This window comes from Gymnoscopelus braueri (genome assembly GCF_963280865.1).
Source record: "Gymnoscopelus braueri genome assembly, chromosome: 6".
Lineage (NCBI taxonomy): Eukaryota > Metazoa > Chordata > Actinopteri > Myctophiformes > Myctophidae > Gymnoscopelus > Gymnoscopelus braueri.
Window position 1 is genome coordinate 18,388,110 of NC_137607.1, and position 27,220 is coordinate 18,415,329.

Here is a 27,220-nt window from a genome sequence, read left to right on the forward strand (position 1 = left end):
TAGCCGATCTACAAGTTAATAATGCACTGCATCGCTAGAAATCAATGTTTCTGCTCGTCAGCGACAGAAGCTTTCAGGTGGTTATCGTTTGGTTATGTTCTGTAAGGTAAAAAGAATCTTCTAAGCCGGGTATCAGTTATGCTTATCCAACTAGTACATTCAGATGTTAATGACCTTATCACTCGTATGATACTGCATTATCCTTTTCAGGTTAAGTAAAAAACAATAGCACTTTTTAACTTGTTAAAAAAATGAACTTAAAACTTGTTTTGGTTGGCATACATGTGGGAGTCTGCTTTTGCAACATGTGACACAAATGTCACATGCTATTCTTATTTTCAGAAATTATTGATATATTACCCCATAATCACTTCTAACTCATTAACATGCTCCCTTATGGCAGGAGGGGCTTTTGGAAAGCATCACGTAATTACCAGAGTTACAGGGTAACACTGTTTGATAACAGGCAATATGGATACTGTATACTTTAGGCCTCAGCAAAGGTGTTATCTCAGCTAAATACACATGACACACCTTATGTATGTAGTGGTTACATTTGGACCCTGGTGAGATGACTCACCTTCTTTAATTTAAAGCACAGCCCAAATGCAAGCGCTATTAATCAAAGTACCTCTGCAGGGCTGCCCCACAGAATGCTCCAGAGCAGCAATTCATGCAGTGTGTGTTACATCTATTGATGCGGTCTTCTCTTAAAGGGATATTTCACTTTCAAATAAAATAAACATAAAACATATATATAAAAAAATAATGACAAAAGTAATCACAGCCCCCTCACACATTAGAATGTCCTACTAATGCGTGAGGGGGCCGTGATTTTTTCATTACTTTTTTCATTTATTTTTTATACATTTGTTTTATGTTTATTTTATTTAGCAACTTATTGGTTACATCTGCCCCTAAAAGAGCAGATGTACAAGCTCACAACACACCACAATGCGGCACGTTGTGAGCTTGTAGATCTGTTATTTTGGAAAGATTGAAAATATTCACCTATAATGTCATGGCCAAAATAGGGATGCCAGGTTGAAGGTGATTAATGCAACAAATGCAGATAAGTTAGGTTTGTGAATAACTTGCCCCTACTGTATGGAATGGCTTGACTTTGGTACTTTGCATATTAAACTTGCCACACACAAAAAAAGAAAGAAAGAAATGCATTAAAATCTATGGACTGGCTTTTGTGATATCTTTTTTGAAACATCTTCAGCAGACTCGAGTCTCTCTGTTTCTCCTGAAAATGGCTTTTAATTACAGTCACTTTGGCTTGTCACTTTCAGGTCAAATGAACCTACTTTGCTGCTTTCTGTTTATGGCTCATTGTCTCTAATCTCGCTCAAACTAACTTGTCATTGATTCCCTCTTCACATACCATCCATCCTCGCCCGCTGTGCCATCTTTCAGGGTTGGGAAATGTTGGGAGTTCAAATCTTAGTTTTTAAAGGTATCCTTTCTTGGCCTGGATCAAGTCCCATGAATCACTCACGTCACTGTCGTGTGTAGCTCTCATTAGTCTCACTTAGCCTGACAATCGGAGATCTCCGTCTACCGGGGAATTTCTGGGGGCGCATCGGCCTGTGATTGGCTGAGACGGAGGGAAGGGAGCGCTCATTTTGCCTCACGGGATTAACGATTCCGTCCACCACGGCTTTGCTAACTCTGACAGCGCGCTCGTCGACACGTGCGGCCACCGGCCACACGCTCACTGGGGCCGCGGCCTGACAGCCTCAGGCTAAGCGCATCTTACCTTGTTGACGTAAAAAAAAAAAGTCCCATGTTTCCAGAAGGCGGCATACCCGTTTCCTGTTCATTTTTCCATATCTTCGTTTGATTGGCTCGGCCAGAAGATTCGAACCGTTCAAACTCATATGAAAGTGTCATGTGCAGTGGTGGAAAGTAACTAAGTACATTTACTTAAGTACTGTACTTAAGTACAATTTTGAGGTATTTGTACTTTACTTGAGTATTTCCAATTTCCAATACTTTTACTTCTACTCCACTACATCTCAGAGGCAAATATTGTACTTTTACTCCACTACAATTATTTGAAAACTTTAGTTACTAGTTACTTTGCAGATATAAACTATGATATAATAAAACATACATTAACCACTTTAGCCCTATTTTATACATAGGCTATTTGAAAATAGCAGATCTACAAGCTCACAACGCGTCGCGATGCGACGCGTTGTGAGCTTGTAGATCGGCTATTTTCAAATATTTAGTACTTTTACTTTTGGTACTTCAAGTACATTTTGATGCCAATACTTTTGTAAGTAAATTAAATTTAAAGTAAAGTAAATTTTTTATTCTGGACTTTTACTTGTAACAGAGTATTTTTATTTTGCAGTATTGGTACTTTTACTTAAGTAAAGAATTTGAGTACTTTTTCCACCACTGGTCATGTGTCTCCGGTTCAAATCTTCTGCCAAGCCAATAATAAGTAAGTAAATGAACCGCTCTGGGAAAGTGAACCGGAACAGGAAATGAACACAGTATGCCACTTTCTGGACACATGGGACTAACAGTTATGCACAGAGCCTTTTGTGCTGTTCATGGGACAGGAAGTAGTTACCAGTCTGAGGAGGCAGTTCAGGCACACAGGGACGCATTATCGTCATGTGAACAAAACCACTCAGTTGCCTTACATTGTCCAGGGATAAAATAGGGGGACAATAGCAGGCAATTGACCTTATACTCACACGGCAGCCGTGCCTGTCTCATAAATTCCCGAGACCTGTGATACTGGAGCCATGCCATCATTACGTTAATTTGAACGTAATAATGAAATATTTAATGACCCTACCCGTAAAACTATGTTTCACTTCAAATTCTGAGTGAATTAAAAGTGAACTGACTAACATACCATCTATCATCCTTCCACATTACTTCACGTCGTGCCACTTCCACCTTATGCCAAAAAAGATTGCATTCAGGATTTAAATACCATTCTGTTTGAATTCAATATCTGGTGACTGGTCAGGGTTGAGTGTGTGACAGATATGCAGAATCATGTTTTACCCATTTCACAAGTAACATTACTAGATTAATAAAACATCATGGAGCACTTAATTTAAGTGTTCAAAAATCATTATGAAGGCATTCTGTACTGTAATATCCATACTACATGTTATCAAACAAAATCAACTAGCTTCATAAAATGATATGTCAATGAGAAATGCTCTATTAACTAACATTAGAATCCATTATTATCTGTATTATAAAAGTATTACCAAGATTCCCACTTCAGTTGGAATGAACCAATTTTTCCAATAGTTTTTTCATGCATCGGTGAGTGCAGGTCACTATGTACTTGATACCATTTGTTTGGACAAGAGACGTGTCTTTGTGTCAGACTTGTTAATATCATCCTACTACTCAGAGATGCTTGATAGATAGTAGAGATGATGGTGAAAGTCTGATCACCTGTGATATGTTATACAGCCTACTGGATGAAGCCCACATATCCTGACCCTGTCCTGCTTAAGAAATGCTTTTAACAATTCATTTTCCTCATTGAGATCGTCCAAGCAACTCGATCCACTCCATTTAATCAGACTAAAAGTCAAAAGGCAGTGACATATAACCTTTCTGCTGGGCGGGCTGAGGTCAACAGAGTTCAATTAACTCACTCGCTGCTTAGGTCCAGAAAAGGGCAAAATAAAATACAGTTTCAAATCATCTAGTTATGGTGCATTTGGATTATCTTTGAAGACTCTTCAACAGCCTCGTTAGTGGAAGAAAAACAGAGCTAAATCAGATACATTTTATTCCCAATTAACCCATTAAGACCGGGAACGCATCTGCGTATTTTTTTTTATTTCTTTGGCTATTCAAAAATAGCAGATATACAAGCTCATAGCGCGTATTTTTGAAAAAAAAATTGAAAATTTGTGCAAATCTTTGAATATATATTTTTAAAGCGAACATTTATTAAATACGTTGTTCCAGGGACCCACCCTGAAGCAAAGATTTGAGTTATAAAGGTTCGCTTCAAAGATTTGCACAAATTTTCAAGATTTTTCTAAAGTAGCAGATCTAGAAGCTCATAGCGCGGCACTCGGTGCCGCGCTATGAGCTTGTATATCTGCTATTTTTTAATAGTCAAAGAAATCTTAAAATGACACAGATGCGTTCCCGGATTGAATGGGTTAAGGTCGTCGACCTCCTCACTCGAACGACAACAGGTCCGGGTGGGGTTCCGCCTCCTCGGCATTATTCAGCCCCAAGCCCCTCCTGCAGAGGGCGCCGTTCTCCAGCAGCCCCTCCTCGCTCAGGCTGATGCGGTGGGGGGCTTTCCCGGAGCGAGGGGTGGAAGCCAGCCGGGCCTCGCCGCAGGGCTTATTGGCTCTGGGCTCCGGCAGAGGGTCTTTGTGTATGACGTCCGGTACCGAGAGCTGGAGCTGGGTCTGATGATGGCTCTCCGCGTCTCCCTCGCTCCTCCTCTCCTCCTCCTCACCTCCCGAGCCCGACACTCCTCCGTCCGCCTTCCCGTTGCTCTCGGCCGTCTCGTCCGGCGGGGAGGCGAGCTCCTCCATCCCTCCGTTCTCCTCCCCCTCCGCGCCGTCCCCCTTTTCGCCTGCGCTGCGCGGCCCGGGCCCGCTCGGCAGGGTGTGGTCCTCCTTGCCGATGAGGGGCGTCTTGTCTTGCGGGGTGGAGGAGACAAAAGAGGAGGAGGAGGAGTCGGGCGGCGTCTCGGGGGAGGCGACCACGGGGTCCGAGGAGATCATCATGTCCTGGGTGGTCTTCAGGGCGCGGGGGAGGCGCTTCTTCAGCGTCGGGGGAGGGGGGTCCAGCCGAGGGAAGGAGTCCAGGGAGATGTGGCTGAATATTCGAAGAGCAGTGGGAGATGGAGAGATGGGAGAAAAAAAGAAGGATAGACATAGAGCAGTGGTTATCAAACTTTTTCACGTCAAGGTACCCCCAAAATGATATGTATTTGGGCGCGGACCCCCATCTCAAAATATTTAGTTCCAGGGACCCCCAGAAGCAAAGCTTTGAGTAAGAAATGTTTAAAAATATATATTCAAAAGTTTTGCACAAATGTTCACGATTTTTCAGATCTACAAGCCCGCGCTATGAGCTTGTACATCTGCTATTTTTGAATAGCCAAAGTATAAAAGGTTGAAGTGGTTAAAACTATTGTGATGCTATATTAATACATTTCGCTTGGGACACCCTGGAACCACCCCAAGGACCCCTGGGGGTCCCCGGACCCCACTTTGAGAACCAATGACATAGAGGATAAGTTGTCAATTATCATTACTAGCTATATTATGAATTCCAGAAGCCGATAGATAGCAAACAGCAGACAGACAATAGAGCAGGCACCCTGATATCACCTTGAACAGCAATGGATAAAACATGTCAGGTTGACAGTGAGATGACAAATATGGAGCCAGGCTGAGTTAGGCTAAAATATGACATTATTATATTAATTTGACTGGTTAGATCTATAAATCTAGATCTTATCAATATTGTCCACAAAAGACATAGTTTAACTCCATCAGGGGGCAATAGGGTTTAGTTTAGAATATGTTATTTCTGTGGTTGCTGAAGTGCTGAGCTTAAAATGTACAAGAAATATCAAAGCAAGTCAAAGCGTTGTGTGTCAGTATAAAATAATTAAAATTCTTCATTTGGAAAAAGTGTTATGGGCATAAAAGGGACACAGGCAGACAGATACAGAGATCTCCATACATGGGCATAAACGGAACACAGACATACATATAGTATAGTTGTTGCAGACATCACTGTTTATACTAAATAATTGCGTTATAATGCAATGACATCACACTGTCATCATCACAAACTGTGTGATTTGTCCTTTAAATGACGTGTCAAATAAAGAAAGCAACATTTAGCAACTTTTAGTGTGTCAACTAATATTCTATCAACTAACCCCGGATAATTACGGTAGTTGGTAACATTGTTTGACGGTGGTGCTCGTGTGTAAAATGTTGCAGTGGACGGTACATCTGAGAGAAGGACCAAAGGTCGGTCGTGCTGCTGCTGTTGCAGTAGGACACAAGGTGTACTGCTTCGGAGGGGAAAATAACATCAGTAATCAGATTGAAGTCCACATCTTTAATACAGTGGCTTTACGCTGGTTAAAGTTGCTCCCAGTGACAACTAGAAGAGGAAAATGTCCCCGTAATGTCCCCTCGAATCGCCGGGGCCACACAGCTGTGCTGATAGGAGATGTTATCTACATCTGGGGCGGGTTTGGATACTGTGACTGGCTCTATGCATTTGATGTCAACACCCACAGATGGTTCTTGCCCAGGGTTTCTGGGACGGTTCCACAGGCAAGTTGGGGCCATTCAGCCTGTGTTTTGGGGAAGGTCATGTATATCTATGGAGGAAACCGGCTTAGTTCTACCTCACGCACTAATGACATCCACAAGTTGGACACCACTATAATGGTCTGGTCTTTCATTTACAACAGAGGCACACCAGGACCTCTTTCAGTATATCACTCTGCCACCATCATCGGGACAAAGATGTTTGTATTTGGGGGCATAGGGTACATGAACCAATACAACAACTTAGGAGTGTTTGACACAGAGATAAACTGCTGGCTGAGCACACCTTCTTCACCTTTTCCTCCAGAAAGTCGCTACGGTAATTCAGCCTTTGCCTACAATGGAGAGCTGTACATATTTGGTGGCAAAACGAACGAAACCTTGTTCAATGATCTGTGGCAATTCAACCCAGAGACTTCCTGGAAGAAGGTTGAGCCCAACGGAAAAGGCCCGTGTCCAATCTCTAGTATGCACTGTTGCATTGTGGGATATCATGTCATCTTCTTTGGAGGATACAAAGAAGACAACACACTCGCTGATGACCTTTACATCTTAGATTTGAATCCAAGTTTGAAGATGCTGTGCAAGCTAGCAGTAATTCAGTACGGTCTTGAGCAGTCAGAACTCCCACATGACATCAGGTGGGAACTGGCAGCCATGACTAAAAACACTAGCCTGGCATTGCCAAACTAATATCACTGCATATAGATATTAGTCTGGAGTCTCTGTTTGGAACCTGCATTTCAAAGGAACGGATAAAAAAAAACTGTGATAAACCCGTCCCATATTTGCATACTGGTTCCTGATTGGTGCACCACAACTTCGGGGGCAGTGAAATCCAATCACAACCGAGTGGGGCCAGACTAATCTGCCGAGGGCTATTATTTTATTTATTTTTTACACTGGCAGATTCGTCTGGTTTCCAGGATAAAAAGAACACTTGAAAGGTTCACATGCTCAGTGGAGCACACATCTCTGCCAGGAAGTGCAAACAGTCTATAACGTGAGTCGTCTATGACATATCAATGACGTATGACTCCATAATTGTTTCAGCCAGATTCAACAGACATTGACTTCCATAATAAAATTAAGGTTAAATATGTCATAAAATATATATAACAGATTTTGGGGAAAAAAACATGTATGTGTAGGAGGGTACTTCTGTGGCCCAGCAGCATGCACAAAAAAAAAGGAGTAAAGACAAAGAAAAATTGTGCCATGGTTATCAAACTTTTTCACGTCAAGGTACCCCCAAAATGATATGTATTTGGGCGCGGACCCCCATCTCAAAATATTTAGTTCCAGGGACCCCCAGAAGCAAAGATTTGAGTAAGAAATGTTCGCTTTAAAAAATATATATATTCAAAAGTTTTGCACAAATGTTCACGATTTTCAGATCTACAAGCCCGCGCTATGAGCTTGTACATCTGCTATTTTTGAATAGCCAAAGTATAAAAGGTTGAAGTGGTTAAAACTATTGTGATGCTATATTAATACATTTCGCTTGGGACACCCTGGAACCACCCCAAGGACCCCTGGGGGTCCCCGGACCCCACTTTGAGAACCAATGACATAGAGGATAAGTTGTCAATTATCATTACTAGCTATATTATGAATTCCAGAAGCCGATAGATAGCACACAGCAGACAGACAATAGAGCAGGCACCCTGATATCAGCTTGAACAGCAAGGCCCTGACTTATGGATAAAACATGTCAGGTTGACAGTGAGATGACAAATATGGAGCCAGGCTGAGTTAGGCTAAAATATGACATTATTATATTAATTTGACTGGTTAGATCTATAAATATAGATCTTATCAATATTGTCCACAAAATACATAGTTTAACTCCATCAGGGGGCAATAGGATTTAGTTTAGAATATGTTATTTCTGCGGTTGCTGAAGTGCTGAGCTTAAAATGTACAAGAAATATCAAAGCAAGTCAAAGCGTTGTGTGTCAGTATAAAATAATTCAAATTCTTCATTTGGAAAAAGTGTTATGGGCATAAAAGGGACACAGGCAGACAGATACAGAGATCTCCATACATGGGCATAAACGGAACACAGACATACAAATAGTATAGTTGTTGCAGACATCACTGTTTATACTAAATAATTGCGTTATAATGCAATGACATCACACTGTCATCATCACAAACTGTGTGATTTGTCCTTTAAATGACGTGTCAAATAAAGAAAGAAACATTTATCAACTTTTAGTGTGTCGACTAATATTCTATCAACTAAACCCGGATAATTACGGTAGTTGGTAACATTGTTTGACGGTGGTGCTGGTGTGTAAAATGTTGCAGTGGACGGTACATCTGAGAGAAGGACCAAAGTTCGGTCAAGCTGCTGCTGTTGCAGTAGGACACAAGGTGTACTGCTTCGGATGGGAAAAGAACATCAGGAATTACATCAGTAATCAGATTGAAGTCCACATCTTTAATACAGTGGCTTTACGCTGGTTAAAGTTGCTCCCAGTGACAACTAGAAGAGGAAAATGTCCCCGTAATGTCCCCTCGAGTCGCCGGGGCCACACAGCTGTGCTGATGGGAGATGTTATCTACATCTGGGGCGGGTTTGGATACTGTGACTGGCTCTATGCATTTGATGTCAACACCCACACATGGTTCTTGCCCAGGGTTTCTGGGACGGTTCCACAGGCAAGTTGGGGCCATTCAGCCTGTGTTTTGGGGAAGGTCATGTATATCTATGGAGGATACCGGCATAGTTCTACCACACGCACTAATGACATCCACAAGTTGGACACCACTACAATGGTCTGGTCTTTCATTTACACCAGAGGCACACCAGGACCTCTTTCAGTATATCACTCTGCCACCATCATCGGGACAAAGATGTTTGTATTTGGGGGCATAGAGTACATGAACCAATACAACAACTTACGAGTGTTTGACACAGAGATAAACTGCTGGCTGAGCACGCCTTCTTCACCTTTTCCTCCAGAAAGTCGCTACTGTAATTCAGCCTTTGCCTACAATGGAGAGCTGTACATATTTGGTGGCGAAATGAACGAAACCTTGTTCAATGATCTGTGGCAATTCAACCCAGAGAGTTCCTGGAAGAAGGTTGAGCCCAACGGGAAAGGCCCGTGTCCAATCTATGGTATGAGCTGTTGCATTGTGGGATATCATGTCATCTTCTTTGGAGGATACAAAGAAGACAACACACTCGCTGATGACCTTTACATCTTAGATTTGAATCCAAGTTTGAAGATGCTGTGCAAGCTAGCAGTAATTCAGTACGGTCTTGAGCAGTCAGAACTCCCACATGACATCAGGTGGGAACTGGCTGTCATGACTAAAACACTAGCCTGGCATAGCCAGACTAATATCACTGCGTATAGATATTAGTCTGGAGTCTCTGTTTGGAACCTGCATTTCAAAGGGACGGATTTTAAAAAATGGTGATAAACCCGTCCCATATTTGCATACTGGTTCCTGATTGGTGCACCACAACTTGCGGGGGCAGTGAAATCCAATCACAACCGAGTGGGGCCAGACTAATCTGCTGAGGGCTATTATTTTATTTATTTTTTACACTGGCATATTCGTCTGGTTTCCAGCATAAAAAGAACACTTGAAAGGTTCACATGCTCAGTGGAGCACACATCTCTGCCAGGAAGTGCAAACAGTCTATAACGTCAGTCGTCTATGACATATCAATGACGTATGACTCCATAATTGTTTCAGCCAGATTCAACCGACATTGACTTCCATAATAAAATTAAGGTTAAATATGTCATAAAATATATAAAACAGATTTTGGGAAAAAAAACATGTATGTGTAGGAGGGTACTTCTGTGGCCCAGCAGCATGCACAAAAAAAGGAGTAAAGACAAAGAAAAATTGTGCCGTAGTTATCAAACTTTTTCACGTCAAGGTACCCCCAAAATGATATGTATTTGGGCGCGGACCCCCATCTCAAAATATTTAGTTCCAGGGACCCCCAGAAGCAAAGATTTGAGTAAGAAATGTTCGCTTTAAAAATATATATATTCAAAAGTTTTGCACAAATGTTCACGATTTTTCAGATCTACAAGCCCGCGCTATGAGCTTGTACATCTGCTATTTTTGAATAGCCAAAGTATAAAAGGTTGAAGTGGTTAAAACTATTGTGATGCTATATTAATACATGTCGCTTGGGACACCCTGGAACCACCCCAAGGACCCCTGGGGGTCCCCGGACCCCACTTTGAGAACCAATGACATAGAGGATAAGTTGTCAATTATCATTACTAACTATATTATGAATTCCAGAAGCCGATAGATAGCACACAGCAGACAGACAATAGAGCAGGCACCCTGATATCAGCTTGAACAGCAAGGCCCTGACTTATGGATAAAACATGTCAGGTTGACAGTGAGACGACAAATATGGAGCCAGGCTGAGTTAGGCTAAAATATGACATTATTATATTAATTTGACTGGTTAGATCTATAAATCTAGATCTTATCAATATTGTCCACAAAATACATGGTTTAACTCCATCAGGGGGCAATAGGATTTAGTTTAGAATATGTTATTTCTGTGGTTGCTGAAGTGCTGAGCTTAAAATGTACAAGAAATATCAAAGCAAGTCAAAGCGTTGTGTGTCAGTATAAAATAATTCAAATTCTTCATTTGGAAAAAGTGTTATGGGCATAAAAGGGACACAGGCAGACAGATACAGAGATCTCCATACATGGGCATAAACGGAACACAGACATACAAATAGTATAGTTGTTGCAGACATCACTGTTTATACTAAATAATTGCGTTATAATGCAATGACATCACACTGTCATCATCACAAACTGTGTGATTTGTCCTTTAAATGACGTGTCAAATAAAGAAAGCAACACTTAGCAACTTTTAGTGTGTCGACTAATATTCTATCAACTAACCCTGGATAATTACGGTAGTTGGTAACATTGTTTGACGGTGGTGCTGGTGTGTAAAATGTTGCAGTGGACGGTACATCTGAGAGAAGGACCAAAGGTCGGTCGTGCTGCTGCTGTTGCAGTAGGACACAAGGTGTACTGCTTCGGAGAGGAAGAGAACATCAGTAATCAGATTGAAGTCCACATCTTTAATACAGTGGCTTTACGCTGGTTAAAGTTGCTCCCAGTGACAACTAGAAGAGGAAAATGTCCCCGTAATGTCCCCTCGAGTCGCCGGGGCCACACAGCTGTGCTGATGGGAGATGTTATCTACATCTGGGGCGGGTTTGAATACTGTGACTGGCTCTATGCATTTGATGTCAACACCCACAGATGGTTCTTGCCCAGGGTTTCTGGGACGGTTCCACAGGCAAGTTGGGGCCATTCAGCCTGTGTTTTGGGGAAGGTCATGTATATCTATGGAGGACACCGGCATAGTTCTACCTCACGCAATAATGACATCCACAAGTTGGACACCACTACAATGGTCTGGTCTTTCATTTATACCAGAGGCACACCAGGACCTCTTTCAGTATATCACTCTGCCACCATCATCGGGACAAAGATGTTTGTATTTGGGGGCATAGGGTACATGACTCAATACAACAACTTAGGAGTGTTTGACACAGAGATAAACTGCTGGCTGAGCACACCTTCTTCACCTTTTCCTCCAGAAAGTCGCTACGGTAATTCAGCCTTTGCCTACAATGGAGAGCTGTACATATTTGGTGGCGAAACGAACGAAACCTTGGTCAATGATCTGTGGAAATTCAACCCAGAGACTTCCTGGAAGAAGGTTGAGCCCAACGGGAAAGGCCTGTGTCCAATCGCTGGTATGAGCTGTTGCATTGTGGGATATCATGTCATCTTCTTTGGAGGATACAAAGGAGACACGTCAGACAAGACACTCGCTGATGACCTCTACATCTTAGATTTGAATCCAAGTTTGAAGATGCTGTGCAAGCTAGCAGTAATTCAGTACAGTCTTGAGCAGTCAGAACTCCCACATGACATCAGGTGGGAACTGGCAGCTATGACTAAAAACACTAGCCTGGCATTGCCAGACTAATATCACTGCATATAGATATTAGTCTGGAGTCTCTGTTTGGAACCTGCATTTCAAAGGGACGGATTAAAATAAACGGTGATAAACCCGTCCCATATTTGCATACTGGTTCCTGATTGGTGCACCACAACTTGCGGGGGCAGTGAAATCCAATCACAACCGAGTGGGGCCAGACTAATCTGCCGAGGGCTATTATTTTATTTATTTTTTACACTGGCAGATTCGTCTGGTTTCCAGGATTAAAAAAAACACTTGAAAGGCTCACATGCTCAGTGGAGCACACATCTCTGCCAGGAAGTGCAAACAGTCTATAACGTCAGTCGTCTATGACATATCAATGACGTATGACTCCATAATTGTTTCAACCGACATTGACTTCCATAATAAAATTAAGGTTAAATATGTCATAAAATATATAAAACAGATTTTGGGAAAAAAAACATGTATGTGTAGGAGGGTACTTCTGTGGCCCAGCAGCATGCACAAAAAAAGGAGTAAAGACAAAGAAAAATTGTGCCGTAGTTATCAAACTTTTTCACGTCAAGGTACCCCCAAAATGATATGTATTTGGGCGCGGACCCCCATCTCAAAATATTTAGTTCCAGGGACCCCCAGAAGCAAAGATTTGAGTAAGAAATGTTCGCTTTAAAAATATATATATTCAAAAGTTTTGCACAAATGTTCACGATTTTTCAGATCTACAAGTCCGCGCTATGAGCTTGTACATCTGCTATTTTTGAATAGCCAAAGTATAAAAGGTTGAAGTGGTTAAAACTATTGTGATGCTATATTAATACATGTCGCTTGGGACACCCTGGAACCACCCCAAGGACCCCTGGGGGTCCCCGGACCCCACTTTGAGAACCAATGACATAGAGGATAAGTTGTCAATTATCATTACTAACTATATTATGAATTCCAGAAGCCGATAGATAGCACACAGCAGACAGACAATAGAGCAGGCACCCTGATATCAGCTTGAACAGCAAGGCCCTGACTTATGGATAAAACATGTCAGGTTGACAGTGAGATGACAAATATGGAGCCAGGCTGAGTTAGGCTAAAATATGACATTATTATATTAATTTGACTGGTTAGATCTATAAATCTAGATCTTATCAATATTGTCCACAAAATACATAGTTTAACTCCATCAGGGGACAATAGGATTTAGTTTAGAATATGTTATTTCTGTGGTTGCTGAAGTGCTGAGCTTAAAATGTACAAGAAATATCAAAGCAAGTCAAAGCGTTGTGTGTCAGTATAAAATAATTCAAATTCTTCGTTTGGAAAAAGTGTTATGGGCATAAAAGGGACACAGGCAGACAGATACAGAGATCTCCATACATGGGCATAAACGGAACACAGACATACATATAGTATAGTTGTTGCAGACATCACTGTTTATACTAAATAATTGTGTTATAATGCAATGACATCACACTGTCATCATCACAAACTGTGTGATTTGTCCTTTAAATGACGTGTCAAATAAAGAAAGAAACATTTATCAACTTTTAGTGTGTCGACTAATATTCTATCAACTAAACCCGGATAATTACGGTAGTTGGTAACATTGTTTGACGGTGGTGCTGGTGTGTAAAATGTTGCAGTGGACGGTACATCTGAGAGAAGGACCAAAGTTCGGTCAAGCTGCTGCTGTTGCAGTAGGACACAAGGTGTACTGCTTCGGATGGGAAAAGAACATCAGGAATTACATCAGTAATCAGATTGAAGTCCACATCTTTAATACAGTGGCTTTACGCTGGTTAAAGTTGCTCCCAGTGACAACTAGAAGAGGAAAATGTCCCCGTAATGTCCCCTCGAGTTGCTGGGGCCACACAGCTGTGCTGATGGGAGAGCCCAGGGTTTCTGGGACGGTTCCACAGGCAAGTTGGGGCCATTCAGCCTGTGTTTTGGGGAAGGTCATGTATATCTATGGAGGATACCGGCATAGTTCTACCTCACGCAATAATGACATCCATAATGACATCCACAAGTTGGACACCACTACAATGGTCTGGTCTTTCATTTACACCAGAGGCACACCAGGACCTCTTTCAGTATATCACTCTGCCACCATCATCGGGACAAAGATGTTTGTATTTGGGGGCATAGGGTACATGAACCAATACAACAACTTACGAGTGTTTGACACAGAGATAAACTGCTGGCTGAGCACACCTTCTTCACCTTTTCTTCCAGAAAATCGCTACTGTAATTCAGCCTTTGCCTACAATGGAGAGCTGTACATATTTGGTGGCGAAACGAACAAAACCTTGGTCAATGATCTGTGGAAATTCAACCCAGAGACTTCCTGGAAGAAGGTTGAGCCCAACGGGAAAGGCCTGTGTCCAACCTCTTGTATGCGCTGTTGCATTGTGGGATATCAAGTCATCTTCTTTGGAGGATACAAAGGAGACAACACACTCGCTGATGACCTCTACATCTTAGATTTGAATCCAAGTTTGAAGATGCTGTGCAAGCTAGCAGTAATTCAGTACGGTCTTGAGCAGTCAGAACTCCCACATGACATCAGGTGGGAACTGGCTGTCATGACTAAAAACACTAGCCTGGCATAGCCAGACTAATATCACTACATATAGATATTAGTCTGGAGTCTCTGTTTGGAACCTGCATTTCAAAGGGACGGATTTAAAAAATGGTGATAAACCCGTCCCATATTTGCATACTGGTTCCTGATTGGTGCACCACAACTTGCGGGGGCAGTGAAATCCAATCACAACCGAGTGGGGCCAGACTAATCTGCCGAGGGCTATTATTTTATTTATTTTCTACACTGGCAGATTCGTCTGGTTTCCAGGATAAAAAGAACACTTGAAAGGTTCACATGCTCAGTGGAGCACACATCTCTGCCAGGAAGTGCAAACAGTCTATAACGTCAGTCGTCTATGACATATCAATGACGTATGACTCCATAATTGTTTCAGCCAGATTCATCCGACATTGACTTCCATAATAAAATTAAGGTTAAATATGTCATAAAATATATAAAACAGATTTTGGGAAAAAAAAACATGTATGTGTAGGAGGGTACTTCTGTGGCCCAGCAGCATGCACAAAAAAAGGAGTAAAGACAAAGAAAAATTGTGCCGTGGTTATCAAACTTTTTCACGTCAAGGTACCCCCAAAATGATATGTATTTGGGCGCGGACCCCCATCTCAAAATATTTAGTTCCAGGGACCCCCAGAAGCAAAGATTTGAGTAAGAAATGTTCGCTTTAAAAAAATATATATATTCAAAAGTTTTGCACAAATGTTCACGATTTTTCAGATCTACAAGCCTGCGCTATGAGCTTGTACATCTGCTATTTTTGAATAGCCAAAGTATAAAAGGTTGAAGTGGTTAAAACTATTGTGATGCTATATTAATACATGTCGCTTGGGACACCCTGGAACCACCCCAAGGACCCCTGGGGGTCCCCGGACCCCACTTTGAGAACCAATGACATAGAGGATAAGTTGTCAATTATCATTACTAGCTATATTATGAATTCCAGAAGCCGATAGATAGCACACAGCAGACAGACAATAGAGCAGGCACCCTGATATCAGCTTGAACACCAAGGCCCTGACTTATGGATAAAACATGTCAGGTTGACAGTGAGATGACAAATATGGAGCCAGGCTGAGTTAGGCTAAAATATGACATTATTATGTTAATTTGACTGGTTAGATCTATAAATATAGATCTTATCAATATTGTCCACAAAATACATAGTTTAACTCCATCAGGGGGCAATAGGATTTAGTTTAGAATGTTATTTCTGTGGTTGCTGAAGTGCTGAGCTTAAAATGTACAAGAAATATCAAAGCAAGTCAAAGCGTTGTGTGTCAGTAAAAAATAATTCAAATTCTTCGTTTGGAAAAAGTGTTATGGGCATAAAAGGGACACAGGCAGACAGATACAGAGATCTCCATACATGGGCATAAACGGAACACAGACATACAAATAGTACAGTTGTTGCAGACATCACTGTTTATACTAAATAATTGCGTTATAATGCAATGACATCACACTGTCATCATCACAAACTGTGTGATTTGTCCTTTAAATGACGTGTCAAATAAAGAAAGCAACATTTAGCAACTTTTAGTGTGTCGACTAATATTCTATCAACTAACCCCGGATAATTACGGTAGTTGGTAACATTGTTTGACGGTGGTGCTGGTGTGTAAAATGTTGCAGTGGACGGTACATCTGAGAGAAGGACCAAAGGTCGGTCGTGCTGCTGCTGTTGCAGTAGGACACAAGGTGTACTGCTTCGGAGAGGAAGAGAACATCAGTAATCAGATTGAAGTCCACATCTTTAATACAGTGGCTTTACGCTGGTTAAAGTTGCTCCCAGTGACAACTAGAAGAGGAAAATGTCCCCGTAATGTCCCCTCGAGTCGCCGGGGCCACACAGCTGTGCTGATAGGAGATGTTATCTACATCTGGGGCGGGTTTGAATACTGTGACTGGCTCTATGCATTTGATGTCAACACCCACAGATGGTTCTTGCCCAGGGTTTCTGGGACGGTTCCACAGATAAGTTGGGGCCATTCAGCCTGTGTTTTGGAGAAGGTCATGTATATCTATGGAGGATACCGGCATAGTTCTACCTCACACAATAATGACATCCACAAGTTGGACACCACTACAATGGTCTGGTCTTTCATTTACACCAGAGGCACACCAGGACCTCTTTCAGTATATCACTCTGCCACCATCATCGGGACAAAGATGTTTGTATTTGGGGGCATAGAGTACATGAACCAATACAACAACTTACGAGTGTTTGACACAGAGATAAACTGCTGGCTGAGCACGCCTTCTTCACCTTTTCCTCCAGAAAGTCGCTACTGTAATTCAGCCTTTGCCTACAATGGAGAGCTGTACATATTTGGTGGCGAAATGAACGAAACCTTGTTCAATGATCTGTGGCAATTCAACCCAGAGAGTTCCTGGAAGAAGGTTGAGCCCAACGGGAAAGGCCCGTGTCCAATCTATGGTATGAGCTGTTGCATTGTGGGATATCATGTCATCTTCTTTGGAGGATACAAAGAAGACAACACACTCGCTGATGACCTTTACATCTTAGATTTGAATCCAAGTTTGAAGATGCTGTGCAAGCTAGCAGTAATTCAGTACGGTCTTGAGCAGTCAGAACTCCCACATGACATCAGGTGGGAACTGGCTGTCATGACTAAAAACACTAGCCTGGCATAGCCAGACTAATATCACTGCGTATAGATATTAGTCTGGAGTCTCTGTTTGGAACCTGCATTTCAAAGGGACGGATTTTAAAAAATGGTGATAAACCCGTCCCATATTTGCATACTGGTTCCTGATTGGTGCACCACAACTTGCGGGGGCAGTGAAATCCAATCACAACCGAGTGGGGCCAGACTAATCTGCCGAGGGCTATTAATTTATTTATTTTTTACACTGGCAGATTCGTCTGGTTTCCAGGATTAAGAAAAACACTTGAAAGGTTCACATGCTCAGTGGAGCACACATCTCTGCCAGGAAGTGCAAACAGTCTATAACGTCAGTCGTCTATGACATATCAATGACGTATGACTCCATAATTGTTTCAGCCAGATTCATCCGACATTGACTTCCATAATAAAATTAAGGTTAAATATGTCATAAAATATATAAAACAGATTTTGGGGAAAAAAACATGTATGTGTAGGAGGGTACTTCTGTGGCCCAGCAGCATGCACAAAAAAAGGAGTAAAGACAAAGAAAAATTGTGCCGTGGTTATCAAACCTTTTCACGTCAAGGTACCCCCAAAATGATATGTATTTGGGCGCGGACCCCCATCTCAAAATATTTCGTTCCAGGGACCCCCAGAAGCAAAGATTTGAGTAAGAAATGTTCGCTTTAAAAATATATATATTCAAAAGTTTTGCACAAAATGTTCACGAATGTTCAGATCTACAAGCCCGCGCTATGAGCTTGTACATCTGCTATTTTTGAATAGCCAAAGTATAAAAGGTTGAAGTGGTTAAAACTATTGTGATGCTATATTAATACATGTCACTTGGGACACCCTGGAACCACCCCAAGGACCCCTGGGGGTCCCCGGACCCCACTTTGAGAACCAATTACATAGAGGATAAGTTGTCAATTATCATTACTAGCTATATTATGAATTCCAGAAGCCGATAGATAGCACACAGCAGACAGACAATAGAGCAGGCACCCTGATATCACCTTGAACAGCAAGGCCCTGACTTATGGATAAAACTTGTCAGGTTGACAGTGAGATGACAAATATGGAGCCAGGCTGAGTTAGGCTAAAATATGACATTATTATATTAATTTGACTGGTTAGATCTATAAATATAGATCTTATCAATATTGTCCACAAAATACATGGTTTAACTCCATCAGGGGGCAATAGGATTTAGTTTAGAATATGTTATTTCTGTGGTTGCTGAAGTGCTGAGCTTAAAATGTACAAGAAATATCAAAGCAAGTCAAAGCGTTGTGTGTCAGTATAAAATAATTCAAATTCTTCATTTGGAAAAAGTGTTATGGGCATAAAAGGGACACAGGCAGACAGATACAGAGATCTCCATACATGGGCATAAACGGAACACAGACATACATATAGTATAGTTGTTGCAGACATCACTGTTTATACTAAATAATTGCGTTATAATGCAATGACATCACACTGTCATCATCACAAACTGTGTGATTTGTCCTTTAAATGACGTGTCAAATAAAGAAAGAAACATTTATCAACTTTTAGTGTGTCAACTAATATTCTATCAACTAAACCCGGATAATTACGGTAGTTGGTAACATTGTTTGACGGTGGTGCTGGTGTGTAAAATGTTGCAGTGGACGGTACATCTGAGAGAAGGACCAAAGTTCGGTCGTGCTGCTGCTGTTGCAGTAGGACACAAGGTGTACTGCTTCGGATGGGAAAAGAACATCAGTAATCAGATTGAAGTCCACATCTTTAATACAGTGGCTTTACGCTGGTTAAAGTTGCTCCCAGTGACAACTAGAAGAGGAAAATGTCCCCGTAATGTCCCCTCAAGTCTCTTGGGCCACACAGCTGTGCTGATGGGAGATGTTATCTACATCTGGGGCGGGTTTGGATACTGTATCTGGCTCTATACATTTGATGTCAACACCCACAGATGGTTCTTGCCCAAGGTTTCTGGGACGGTTCCACAGGCAAGTTGGGGCCATTCAGCCTGTGTTTTGGGGAAGGTCATGTATATCTATGGAGGATACCGGCATAGTTCTACCTCACGCAATAATGACATCCACAAGTTGGACACCACTACAATGGTCTGGTCTTTCATTTACACCAGAGGCACACCAGGACCTCTTTCAGTATATCACTCTGCCACCATCATCGGGACAAAGATGTTTGTTTTTGGGGGCATAGGGTACATGAACCAATACAACAACTTAGGAGTGTTTGACACAGAGATAAACTGCTGGCTGAGCACACCTTCTTCACCTTTTCTTCCAGAAAGTCGCAACTTTAATTCAGCCTTTGCCTACAATGGAGAGCTGTACATATTTGGTGGCAAAACGAACGAAACCTTGGTCAATGATCTGTGGAAATTCAACCCAGAGACTTCCTGGAAGAAGGTTGAGCCCAACGGGAAAGGCCCGTGTCCAACCTCTTGTATGCGCTGTTGCATTGTGGGATATCAAGTCATCTTCTTTGGAGGATACAAAGGAGACAACACACTCGCTGATGACCTCTACATCTTAGATTTGAATCCAAGTTTGAAGATGCTGTGCAAGCTAGCAGTAATTCAGTACGGTCTTGAGCAGTCAGAACTCCCACATGACATCAGGTGGGAACTGGCAGCCATGACTAAAAACACTAGCCTGGCATAGCCAGACTAATATCACTGTATATAGATATTAGTCTGGAGTCTCTGTTTGGAACCTGCATTTCAAAGGGACGGATTAAAAAAACTGGTGATAAACCCGTCCCATATTTGCATACTGGTTCCTGATTGGTGCACCACAACTTCGGGGGCAGTGAAATCCAATCACAACCGAGTGGGGCCAGACTAATCTGCCGAGGGCTATTATTTTATTTATTTTTTACACTGGCAGATTCGTCTGGTTTCCAGGATAAAAAGAACACTTGAAAGGTTCACATGCTCAGTGGAGCACACATCTCTGCCAGGAAGTGCAAACAGTCTATAACGTCAGTCGTCTATGACATATCAATGACGTATGACTCCATAATTGTTTCAGCCAGATTCAACCGACATTGACTTCCATAATAAAATTAAGGTTAAATATGTCATAAAATATATAAAACAGATTTTGGGGAAAAAAACATGTATATGTAGGAGGGTACTTCTGTGGCCAAGCAGCATGCACAAAAAAAAGGAGTAAAGACAAAGAAAAATTGTGCCATGGTTATCAAACTTTTTCACGTCAAGGTACCCCCAAAATGATATGTATTTGGGCGCGGACCCCCATCTCAAAATATTTAGTTCCAGGGACCCCCAGAAGCAAAGATTTGAGTAAGAAATGTTCGCTTTGAAAATATATATATTCAAAAGTTTTGCACAAATGTTCACGATTTTTCAGATCTACAAGCCCGCGCTATGAGCTTGTACATCTGCTATTTTTGAATAGCCAAAGTATAAAAGGTTGAAGTGGTTAAAACTATTGTGATGCTATATTAATACATGTCGCTTGGGACACCCTGGAACCACCCCAAGGACCCCTGGGGGTCCCCGGACCCCACTTTGAGAACCAATGACATAGAGGATAAGTTGTCAATTATCATTACTAACTATATTATGAATTCCAGAAGCCGATAGATAGCACACAGCAGACAGACAATAGAGCAGGCACCCTGATATCAGCTTGAACAGCAAGGCCCTGACTTATGGATAAAACTTGTCAGGTTGACAGTGAGATGACAAATATGGAGCCAGGCTGAGTTAGGCTAAAATATGACAGTATTATATTAATTTGACTGGTTAGATCTATAAATCTAGATCTTATCAATATTGTCCACAAAATACAAAGTTTAACTCCATCAGGGGGCAATAGGATTTAGTTTAGAATATGTTATTTCTGTGGTTGCTGAAGTGCTGAGCTTAAAATGTACAAGAAATATCAAAGCAAGTCAAAGCGTTGTGTGTCAGTATAAAATAATTCAAATTCTTCATTTGGAAAAAGTGTTATGGGCATAAAAGGGACACAGGCAGACAGATACAGAGATCTCCATACATGGGCATAAACGGAACACAGACATACAAATAGTAGTATAGTTGTTGCAGACATCACTGTTTATACTAAATAATTGCGTTATAATGCAATGACATCACACTGTCATCATCACAAACTGTGTGATTTGTCCTTTAAATGACGTGTCAAATAAAGAAAGCAACATTTAGCAACTTTTAGTGTGTCGACTAATATTCTATCAGCTAACCCCGGATAATTACGGTAGTTGGTAACATTGTTTGACGGTGGTGCAGGTGTGTAAAATGTTGCAGTGGACGGTACATCTGAGAGAAGGACCAAAGGTCGGTCGTGCTGCTGCTGTTGCAGTAGGACACAAGGTGTACTGCTTCAAAGGGGAAAATAACATCAGTAATCAGACTGAAGTCCACATCTTTAATACAGTGGCTTTACGCTGGTTAAAGTTGCTCCCAGTGACAACTAGAAGAGGAAAATGTCCCCGTAATGTCCCCTCAAGTCGCTTGGGCCACACAGCTGTGCTCATGGGAGATGTTATCTACATCTGGGGCGGGTTTGGATACCTTGACTGGCTCTATGCATTTGATGTCAACACCCACACATGGTTCTTGCCCAGGGTTTCTGGGACGGTTCCACAGGCAAGTTGGGGCCATTCAGCCTGTGTTTTGGGGAAGGTCATGTATATCTATGGAGGACACCGGCATAGTTCTACCCCACGCAATAATGACATCCACAAGTTGGACACCACTACAATGGTCTGGTCTTTCATTTACACCAGAGGCACACCAGGACCTCTTTCAGTATATCACTCTGCCACCATCATCGGGACAAAGATGTTTGTATTTGGGGGCATAGGGTACATGAACCAATACAACAACTTAGGAGTGTTTGACACAGAGATAAACTGCTGGCTGAGCACACCTTCTTCACCTTTTCTTCCAGAAAATCGCTGCCGTAATTCAGCCTTTGCCTACAATGGAGAGCTGTACATATTTGGTGGCGAAACGAACGAAACCTTGGTCAATGATCTGTGGCAATTCAACCCAGAGACTTCATGGAAGAAGGTTGAGCCCAACGGGAAAGGCCCGTGTCCAATCGCTGGTATGAGCTGTTGCATTGTGGGATATCATGTCATCTTCTTTGGAGGATACAAAAGAGACACGTCAGACAACACATACGCTGATGACCTCTACATCTTAGATTTGAATCCAAGTTTGAAGATGCTGTGCAAGCTAGCAGTAATTCAGTACGGTCTTGAGCAGTCAGAACTCCCACATGACATCAGGTGGGAACTGACAGCTATGACTAAAAACACTAGCCTGGCATAGCCAGACTAATATCACTGCAAATAGATAGATATTAGTCTGGAGTCTCTGTTTGGAACCTGCATTTCAAAGGGACGGATAAAAAAAACAGGTGATAAACCCGTCCCATATTTGCATACTGGTTCCTGATTGGTGCACCACAACTTCGGGGGCAGTGAAATCCAATCACAACCGAGTGGGGCCAGACTAATCTGCCGAGGGCTATTATTTTATTTATTTTTTACACAGACAGATTTGGCAGATTCGTCTGGTTTCCAGGATAAAAAAAACACTTGAAAGGTTCACATGCTCAGTGGAGCACACATCTCTGCCAGGAAGTGCAAACAGTCTATAACGTCAGTCGTCTATGACATATCAATGACGTATGACTCCATAATTGTTTCAGCCAGATTCAACAGACATTGACTTCCATAATAAAATTAAGGTTAAATATGTCATAAAATATATAAAACAGATTTTGGGAAAAAAACATGTATGTGTAGGAGGGTACTTCTGTGGCCCAGCAGCATGAACAAAAAAAGGAGTAAAGACAAAGAAAAATTGTGCCGTGGTTATCAAACTTTTTCACGTCAAGGTACCCCCAAAATGATATGTATTTGGGCGCGGACCCCCATCTCAAAATATTTAGTTCCAGGGACCCCCAGAAGCAAAGATTTGAGTAAGAAATGTTTGCTTTAAAAATATATATATTCAAAAGTTTTGCACAAATGTTCACGATTTTTCAGATCAACAAGCCCGCGCTATGAGCTTGTACATCTTCTATTTTTGAATAGCCAAAGTATAAAAGGTTGAAGTGGTTAAAACTATTGTGATGCTATATTAATACATTTTGCTTGGGACACCCTGGAACCACCCCAAGGACCCCTGGGGGTCCCCGGACCCCACTTTGAGAACCAATGACATAGAGGATAAGTTGTCAATTATCATTACTAACTATATTATGAATTCCAGAAGCCGATAGATAGCACACAGCAGACAGACAATAGAGCAGGCACCCTGATATCAGCTTGAACAGCAAGGCCCTGACTTATGGATAAAACATGTCAGGTTGACAGTGAGATGACAAATATGGAGCCAGGCTGAGTTAGGCTAAAATATGACATTATTATATTAATTTGACTGGTTAGATCTATAAATATAGATCTTATCAATATTGTCCACAAAATACATAGTTTAACTCCATCAGGGGGCAATAGGATTTAGTTTAGAATATGTTATTTCTGTGGTTGCTGAAGTGCTGAGCTTAAAATGTACAAGAAATATCAAAGCAAGTCAAAGCGTTGTGTGTCAGTATAAAATAATTCAAATTCTTCGTTTGGAAAAAGTGTTATGGGCATAAAAGGGACACAGGCAGACAGATACAGAGATCTCCATACATGGGCATAAACGGAACACAGACATACATATAGTATAGTTGTTGCAGACATCACTGTTTATACTAAATAATTGCGTTATAATGCAATGACATCACACTGTCATCATCACAAACTGTGTGATTTGTCCTTTAAATGACGTGTCAAATAAAGACAGCAACATTTAGCAACTTTTAGTGTGTCAACTAATATTCTATCAACTAACCCCGGATAATTACGGTAGTTGGTAACCTTGTTTGACGGTGGTGCTGGTGTGTAAAATGTTGCAGTGGACGGTACATCTGAGAGAAGGACCAAAGGTCGGTCGTGCTGCTGCTGTTGCAGTAGGACACAAGGTGTACTGCTTCGGAGGGGAAAATAACATCAGTAATCAGATTGAAGTCCACATCTTTAATACAGTGGCTTTACGCTGGTTAAAGTTGCTCCCAGTGACAACTAGAAGAGGAAAATGTCCCCGTAATGTCCCCTCAAGTTACTTGGGCCACACAGCTGTGCTCATGGGAGATGTTATCTACATCTGGGGCGGGTTTGGATACTGTGACTGGCTCTATGCATTTGATGTCAACACCCACACATGGTTCTTGCCCAGGGTTTCTGGGACGGTTCCACAGGCAAGTTGGGGCCATTCAGCCTGTGTTTTGGGGAAGGTCATGTATATCTATGGAGGATACCGGCATAGTCCTACCTCACGCAATAATGACATCCACAAGTTGGACACCACTACAATGGTCTGGTCTTTCATTTACACCAGAGGCACACCAGGACCTCTTTCAGTATATCACTCTGCCACCATTATCGGGACAAAGATGTTTGTATTTGGGGGCATAGGGTACATGAACCAATACAACAACTTAGGAGTGTTTGACACAGAGATAAACTGCTGGCTGAGCACGCCTTCTTCACCTTTTCTTCCAGAAAGTCGCAACTTTAATTCAGCCTTTGCCTACAATGGAGAGCTGTACATATTTGGTGGCAAAACGAACGAAACCTTGGTCAATGATCTGTGGAAATTCAACCCAGAGACTTCCTGGAAGAAGGTTGAGCCCAACGGGAAAGGCCTGTGTCCAATCTCTGGTATGAGCTGTTGCATTGTGGGATGTCATGTCATCTTCTTTGGAGGATACAAAAGAGACACGTCAGACAACACACTCGCTGATGACCTCTACATCTTAGATTTGAATCCAAGTTTGAAGATGCTGTGCAAGCTAGCAGTAATTCAGTACGGTCTTGAGCAGTCAGAACTCCCACATGACATCAGGTGGGAACTGGCAGCCATGACTAAAAAACACTAGCCTGGCATAGCCAGACTAATATCACTGCGTATAGATATTAGTCTGGAGTCTCTGTTTGGAACCTGCATTTCAAAGGGACGGATTAAAAAAACTGGTGATAAACCCGTCCCATATTTGCATACTGGTTCCTGATTGGTGCACCACAACTTCGGGGGCAGTGAAATCCAATCACAACCGAGTGGGGCCAGACTAATCTGCCGAGGGCTATTATTTTATTTATTTTTTACACTGGCAGATTCGTCTGGTTTCCAGGATAAAAAGAACACTTGAAAGGTTCACATGCTCAGTGGAGCACACATCTCTGCCAGGAAGTGCAAACAGTCTATAACGTCAGTCGTCTATGACATATCAATGACGTATGACTCCATAATTGTTTCAGCCAGATTCATCCGACATTGACTTCCATAATAAAATTAAGGTTAAATATGTCATAAAATATATAAAACAGATTTTGGGAAAAAAACATGTATGTGTAGGAGGGTACTTCTGTGGCCCAGCAGCATGCACAAAAAAAAGGAGTAAAGACAAAGAAAAATTGTGCCATGGTTATCAAACTTTTTCACGTCAAGGTACCCCCAAAATGATATGTATTTGGGCGCGGACCCCCATCTCAAAATATTTAGTTCCAGGGACCCCCAGAAGCAAAGATTTGAGTAAGAAATGTTCGCTTTAAAAATATATATATTCAAAAGTTTTGCACAAATGTTCACGATTTTTCAGATCTACAAGCCCGCGCTATGAGCTTGTACATCTGCTATTTTTGAATAGCCAAAGTATAAAAGGTTGAAGTGGTTAAAACTATTGTGATGCTATATTAATACATGTCGCTTGGGACACCCTGGAACCACCCCAAGGACCCCTGGGGGTCCCCGGACCCCACTTTGAGAACCAATGACATAGAGGATAAGTTGTCAATTATCATTACTAGCTATATTATGAATTCCAGAAGCCGATAGATAGCACACAGCAGACAGACAATAGAGCAGGCACCCTGATATCAGCTTGAACAGCAAGGCCCTGACTTATGGATAAAACATGTCAGGTTGACAGTGAGACGACAAATATGGAGCCAGGCTGAGTTAGGCTAAAATATGACATTATTATATTAATTTGACTGGTTAGATCTATAAATCTAGATCTTATCAATATTGTCCACAAAATACATAGTTTAACTCCATCAGGGGGCAATAGGATTTAGTTTAGAATATGTTATTTCTGTGGTTGCTGAAGTGCTGAGCTTAAAATGTACAAGAAATATCAAAGCAAGTCAAAGCGTTGTGTGTCAGTATAAAATAATTCAAATTCTTCATTTGGAAAAAGTGTCATGGGCATAAAAGGGACACAGGCAGACAGATACAGAGATCTCCATACATGGGCATAAACGGAACACAGACATACAAATAGTATAGTTGTTGCAGACATCACTGTTTATACTAAATAATTGCGTTATAATGCAATGACATCACACTGTCATCATCACAAACTGTGTGATTTGTCCTTTAAATGACGTGTCAAATAAAGACAGCAACATTTAGCAACTTTTAGTGTGTCGACTAATATTCTATCAACTAACCCCGGATAATTACGGTAGTTGGTAACATTGTTTGACGGTGGTGCTGGTGTGTAAAATGTTGCAGTGGACGGTACATCTGAGAGAGTGGACGGTACATCTG

General features: G+C 41.7%; 1 protein-coding gene across 3 annotated transcripts in view; it reads right to left on the reverse strand.

The window, feature by feature from the left end:
• Positions 1-4,093: 4,093 nt before the first annotated feature.
• nos1apa (nitric oxide synthase 1 (neuronal) adaptor protein a) overlaps positions 4,094-27,220 on the reverse strand; it is a 281,657-nt gene continuing 258,530 nt past the window's right edge. For all 3 annotated transcript variants that reach the window (XM_080431716.1, XM_080431715.1, XM_080431717.1), the window contains one exon: positions 4,094-4,842. In XM_080431716.1, the coding sequence (XP_080287842.1) occupies positions 4,188-4,842 (655 nt within the window). In that variant the 3' untranslated portion in view covers positions 4,094-4,187. The remainder of the gene's footprint in view (positions 4,843-27,220) is intronic.